Genomic DNA, 6708 nt, shown 5'->3' on the forward strand with positions numbered 1-6708 from the left:
TTTCCTCCTTCTCCCCAAATATTTTTTTTGTTTTCTTTTTTCTTTTTTCTCTTCCTCCCGCCACCTCGCTCCCACAGCGTTAGACCTAGGTCATGGCCATCTATGCTACCCCCGTCGTGGCCCCACTCCACCACCGTCTACGCCGGATACATGAAAATAATTTTTCTGATGTTGCTGTGTTCTTGTTATTATTCGAATTATTATTAATAATAAATTAATATTTTAAAAATAATATATTTATTATTATTTAAAAAATATTTTTTTAAAATAAAATTTTATTATTAATTTTATAATATGATATTATTATTAATAGTATTTTTAAAATAATATTTTGAAAAAAATAATATTTTTATTGTTATTTTAAAATTATTTATTTTAAAATTATTATTAATAATAAAATAATATTTTTTTATTTTTTATTTTTTTCTCTCTTGATGTGTTGAAAGAATTTTGACTTTCTAAATTGGTAATATTATAATATTTTTTTATAGACTATTATATATGATGATGATGATGAGCCCGGAGCTCTTCCTTTTCCGCATGTCCTTAATTTCGAATTAGCCCGCTTCATCCCACGGATATGCTTCATCCCATCGATTCGCGAAGAGTCGCAGGCAGCCATCCCCAATAACGTTAACGCGTGTCTGACGGACGTCTTTTATGCCATTTGATACGCGGACTCGGGCGTCTGATGCGCCTTTTGCCCTAGTGGAAGACCCTCGAGGAAAGCCAAGAAACGAGTCAATTAGCCGGCTCGCCCTTTTCTCTGTTCCCGTTTCGCAGGTCCTTCGAGTCGAAGAAACCCCTTTTCTCCGTTCCCCTTTCGCAAATCTTTCGAGTCGAGGGAACAAACGCCAGGCGGAAGCCTTCGTAGTTATCCGCTCTCCCATCTGTGAGATCTTTCTCCCCTTGCTCTGTTTCCCTCACCAATTAGCTCGTACCTTGCTCTGTTTCGCAATCGATCCCATTCGCATGGTTCCACGTTCATCTCTTCTTGCTCTATCTTGTGCTCCTAGGGCTTATTTTTTTTCCTTCTTCTATGTTTTCATCTATAAAATCATCCGAGTTTCTGTACAATTTTAATTTTTAAATTTAGTCTCGATATCTTTTCCCATTTCTTTGATTTGATGTAATTCCAAATTATCTCTTTTATTCGATTTTGTCCGTACTCATTTGAAGCTGAGCTTTAGATACTCAAATCCTTTCTAATTTTTTACGGATTTTTTTGAAATTTTCAGAGTTGGAGGCGGATCGACTTGGACGGGTGGTTTGAGCTTTGATTTCATGTATTGAGTTGGGGATTTGGATCGGAAGGTTTTGGTCGGAAGATGTCGAAGGTGGGGGCAAACTGGGAGCGGCTGGTGCGGGCGGCCCTGCGGGGGGAACGGGGAGGTGCTGGTGTGCAAGGGCTGCCCCCGACTGGCATCGCGGGGAATGTCCCGTCCTGTCTAGCTAACAACTTGCACATCGAAGAGATACTTAGAGCAGCTGATGAGATCCAAGATGAGGACCCGAATATCGCTAGAATATGTAAGCCTCCATAAGTTTACTATCTATTATTCGTCAGTGCTGGGTGTTGTTCCATGTCAAGCATGCTGCAGTTATTTGGAGTTTGCTATGTTTTCTTTCTTTACTTATGCTCTCTTGCTTGTAGGTGTTCTTCCTGAAAGCTTAATTAAATGACTAAGCACATCTCTAATCGGTTGCTTGGGTACAAAAGGCTTTATTCTATTAATAAACCTCCACCTCCCTTTTCCCGGCAGCTGATATGAGCATACTGTTTGTCGAAAGTATTCATAAGATTTTGGACATGATTGCTTAAGGCAAAGTAAAGGTTTTGGGCCAGAGATGCATTTACAGTCAAGTACTTGATAAGTAGGTGGGTAGTTGATAATGTGCTAATAGTTACTTTGACTACTTAGGTGGATGGTTTGGTACATCAGATGCCCACGCAACTTAGTGTGTAAGGACAACCTAATCCAAACTAGGCAATGGAGGATGACATCATCCACGTATTGGCAACTTGTGTTATGGTAACTTGAGCAGAGCTTATTTAGTAATGCTTGCAAGAGGCAATCCATGAAATAGGGGATGAATTATTTAGATTGAAATCAGCACCTGAAGCATCATATGGTTAAGAATAGTAGGCACAAAGAGTGCCTGAGAAAACATGATGAACATGTCAATGATTAGAGTGTTGATGTAGATTTCTCGCAAAACTAGAAAGGGTTATGTTGAAGGAGCTTGGAGTTGGTCTGGTTGTGGACTTAGTGATTGAAAATTAGTTTGAGAATTTAGATAGTATGACTGTGTTTAATGCAGATTTCCTGTGGTCCCTACAGAAGAGTTATTTAAAACTTTGTTGAACCAAGAAAGGGCATAGAAAACCTTGTCTACATTGGCATCATCCATGGTGGTATATGTTTCTTTAGGGCAATAATAGACTTAAGAAATGGTTTCCAAAAAGTGAAAAACCAAACAATAAATTATTTGTCCTGTTCATCTCAACCCAAACAATTTTGAAACTATGAAATCTCATGGAGTTACTAATTGTATAAGTAGTATTTTTTCATCAAAATTGTTTAGTAACAGAACCTGTATTATCATTTTCTATGAGATTTCTCACCTTATATTATGCTAACAACTTGAAAATAGGTTGATGCATCTATTTTATTATTATTATTTTTTAACACCTGTCCTTGAAGCTTTTCAAATCCAATGTGATTAAATGGTATAGCATGTTCAAAATGACATCAGCCTCTTTCTTCTTTAAAATGCTATCAATTACGGTTTCTTGAATTGACAATGAATCGTCACATAGGTCCAGTTACTCTAGGTTTCTTCTGCGACATTTTGTGATGATTCCACTTGAATGCTTTCTTCATTTTGCTTCAGCCAGTAGCTACTTGAATATTCACATTCTTATTTTCTCCAAGCATTTGTTCTAAAATATATTTTTGTTCCATGGATCTCCATCAATTGTTTTCCCTCCTGTTAAGCCATCCTCTTGGCGTTCACAATCCTTTGCACTTGTTTGTATTATTGCCACGCTAGTTGGCATTACTTTTGCTTCTATTTGTCCTCACAAAAATAATATCATGTTATTTGGATAGACATATTTCCTATGTTTCTGACACAAGTTCTTTTAGTTTGGCTTTGCATGCATGTTATTGCCGGATCTAGTGACATAATTTAGCTCTTGAATAAAAAAAGATGAAGACCATGAGCTAAAATTTTCAGTATATTTGTATAAAGACAACTAAAATGATATAGACTCTTATTGTCTATGAATATGTGGCTATCTGGCTGAAGCCATTTACATTATAAGTGCATTTATATCTTGTGTGTGGTTCATGAAAGTAATTATCAAACTTGACCAGGAATATGATTCTTGAAATAGAAAGACACATAACAAAGAGGAATAAAAAATGGAGCAGCAAGAAGAAAAGATAAGCAATAAATGATTGAAAGAAGACATACAAAGAGCAAATATGAGGAATAGAACTGATAGGAAAAAACAACATCAAAACAGTGAGATGGAACTGAAAAAGTATGAGAGGAGTTGGAATCAGAGAAGAACTAACAAGCAAGGGCATGAAGCCATGAACACAGAATCAAAAGACAAGAAGTAGAAAAGGAAACAAAAATCAGAATGAAAGACAGAGAATGAAGTGAATTTGAAAGCAGGGAAGGAAAATCGTAAGAGGTGGAGGAAGTAAAGAATACAGGGAGCAGGGGATGGAAGAAGTCAAGGAGGAAGTACCAGAATAAAAACAATATAAAAAATTAGTGAATCTTTGTAAGATGAAGAGGTAGAAGAAGAGGAGGAAAGAGGAAGAAAACTGAAAATTGAAAGGGGAAGAAAGAAGGGGAAAACAAAAAGGAAACAAAAGGTCTACCTTTGTGCATTTTCCGGTCAGTGGGTGTAATGGTGCAACAACCTGTGGAAGTAGAGAAGATGGACAGTAGGTCCTTCATTGCTGTAGCCTATTTTAAAGATCAGGCTTTTGTAATGAAAGAGGTGGTCTAGAACACCAGAGGCCTCATTTTGCCGTTGCTTACTTTTTCTTGAGACAAATAGTCTTGTTTTTATTTGATAATACTGAGTCCTTTTCTTGCTAATCTTATGGTTCATTTTTTTTAAAATAAAACATTTGATGGTCCAGTCTACAAATTGAATATGAGTCAGCGTTTGCCATATCGTGCCGAACTGGCCGGTACATAACGTATCATACCGGACCGGCGGGGAACCGGTACGATTCGGCCGGTAAATTCGGTACACCGACGGTACGGAAGGAAAAAAGAAAAAGTGAGAAAGAGAGAGAGAGAGGAGGAGAGGGAGGGAGGTGGGAGCCGTCGGAGGCAGGCGGTGGCCGACTGCGGCCATCGGAGGGCTTCTGAGCCCCGTATCACCCGATAGGACTTTCAAGAGAGTGAGAAAGAGAGAAAGAGCGCTTAAGGGGGGAAGGGACCTACCGGACAAACGGCGTCTCCGTCGTGAGGCCCCCGATGGCCGGCGAGCCGACGTCGGCGGCCTGAGGGCGGTCGAGCGGGCGAAGCCGCGGAGGGCGGTCGAGTGGGCGGAGCTCCTCCGCGGCTCCGCCCCCTTCTTTTTCGAAACAGACGGTCGTCTGTTTCGATTTTTTTTTTGCTTTTAAACTCAGGAAGTCGGCAACTGGGTTGCAGACTTAAGGGATTTAAAAAAAAAAACAAAAATCATGAAGCCGACAAACTATTTGTCGGCTTCACTTAAAACTATCTTTTTTAAAAAAACTCACGAAACAGGGACGACGCCCCTGTTTTACGCTCGTGGAGCTGCGCGCCCGGACTGCGCCCTTCGGCGGCCCCACCGGCTCCGGCTCCTTCCTCTTCCTCTTTTTCTTTCTTCCTCCTCTCTCTCTATTTCTCTCTCTTTCTCTCTTTTTCTTCTTCCGGTTCGGATCCGCTTGCTTTCGTCGGTTCGATATGGTATGAAACCGTACCACCGGCCAGCCGATACGGTCAGTGGTACCGGTTCAGCATACCTTGATATGAGTAAATTGAAAATTCATAATTTTACATCAAGTCAAATGTCATAATGCAAAGGAAACAGTAATATATAAGCTTCTGCTAGAGTTACCGGTATATGAGCTTCCTTCGGTATCAATATTAATTTTTGTAGTAGATATAATTATATTAATACTCCATTTTATTTTATTTTTACTTTTGATATTGTATTCAAGGTTTTAAATCCCGCGGGATGGGGCTATCCTAGTTTTACCATACGACGGGATGTGCTACTGTCTCGCTTCGTTCCGACACTTGGGATAGGGGATGTCCCAAGACGTCTTGATTGGGACACTGGGACATAGGATGAACGGTCCTATCCCGACACATGGGATGGTATCCTGTCCCAGTGTCTCGAGGGGCATCCCACTGGGACCTGAGTCTTTGATTGTATTTCTTGTCATGTGAAAAGCATAACTATTTAATGTCAATTTTTTTAACAAATTACTTGAAACTATGAGATATGCATGTTAAGAAACAATCAACATAGGTATTTTTGTTGATTAATTTTTCATTTTTCCATCTTTACTTGAAAAACAATTTTCATATGCTTAGGACACACCCATGCACCAATACATAGTAGTTAAAATTGATTTATGTGAACAACATATTGAATAATGTACCATATCTTTTAAGCCTGTTGTGAATCGTTTTAAAATCTATGTATTTTTTGTTGCTGGAACCAGCCAAGTTTCAGCACAATACATGTACATACTGGCATTGACATGATAGACAATGAACCTTGGTTGAGCTAAATGCTTGGAGTTACATAAGCCACTTAAATATACCAATTATAGTAGATATCAAGGATTTGTTTGTCATTTACCTTGGACACAACACTGTCTTTACATCAAGGTTAGATCACTTAGGAAGATTGATCCTTAGAAATTAAATGTAAAGATGATGAAATGGCTGTATATGCCAGGTAATCATGTATCAGTGCATTGCCCTCTTGTTGGTTTCTTGGAAGCTTTATGCTTCTTCCAACAGAGAACATATTGCAAGATCTCCAATACATTTTACCAAATTCTGCAGCAGTATTTTGTTATCTGCATGATGGATGATTTCATATAATCATGACTTATGAGAAAGGGAACTAACTTGCATATAACACTTAACCAATAACCTGGATGACCTGTCTTGCAATGTATTTTGATTTTCTATGAATAATACTGTTTATTGTTGTTCTGCTTTTTCTCCTGTGCAGTGTGTGAGCATGCATACTCGCTCGCCCAAAACTTGGATCCCAATAGCGAGGGCAGAGGCGTGCTCCAGTTCAAGACTGGTTTGATGTCGGTCATAAGGGTAATGTTTTCCAGTGCAATAGTAATCTTTGAACTCAATGTGTTTCGTCTCGAACATAGTATGCGTGGCAATAGGATGTTTGAGAATTGACTATCATTGGGTTCCATTTTGCTTTTTTTTTTTTTTTTTTAAGGATCTTGATCTGCTACTTTTGAATATTCTACCTTCTGGTTACTTGCATGGTGATTCGTATTTGATTAACTAATATTTTGTTCTCATTTTACTATGTTTGCTACTATTGAGAAAATCTACAGCAAAAACTTGCAAAGAGGGATGGTGGAAGCATAGATCGTAGCCAGGATATTGCTCGCCTGCAAGAATTTTATAAGCTGTACAGGGAGAAGCAAAAAGTAGATG

The 6708-nt window shown here is 38.7% G+C and overlaps 1 protein-coding gene across 3 annotated transcripts in view; it reads left to right on the forward strand.

The window, feature by feature from the left end:
- Positions 1–697: 697 nt before the first annotated feature.
- Positions 698–6708, forward strand: part of LOC105035361 (callose synthase 9) — a 127630-nt gene continuing 121619 nt past the window's right edge. For 2 of the 3 annotated variants that reach the window (XM_073256697.1, XM_073256698.1), the window contains exons 1-4: positions 698–892; positions 1239–1530; positions 6254–6351; positions 6606–6708. The exon at positions 6606–6708 is cut by the window's right edge and continues 61 nt beyond it. In XM_073256697.1, the coding sequence (XP_073112798.1) occupies positions 1329–1530; positions 6254–6351; positions 6606–6708 (403 nt within the window). In that variant the 5' untranslated portion in view covers positions 698–892; positions 1239–1328. The remainder of the gene's footprint in view (positions 893–1238; positions 1531–6253; positions 6352–6605) is intronic. The other variant, XM_073256696.1, reaches the window with a different exon arrangement.

This window comes from Elaeis guineensis, chromosome 4 (assembly GCF_000442705.2).
Source record: "Elaeis guineensis isolate ETL-2024a chromosome 4, EG11, whole genome shotgun sequence".
In the NCBI taxonomy this organism is placed as follows: Eukaryota; Viridiplantae; Streptophyta; class Magnoliopsida; order Arecales; family Arecaceae; genus Elaeis; species Elaeis guineensis.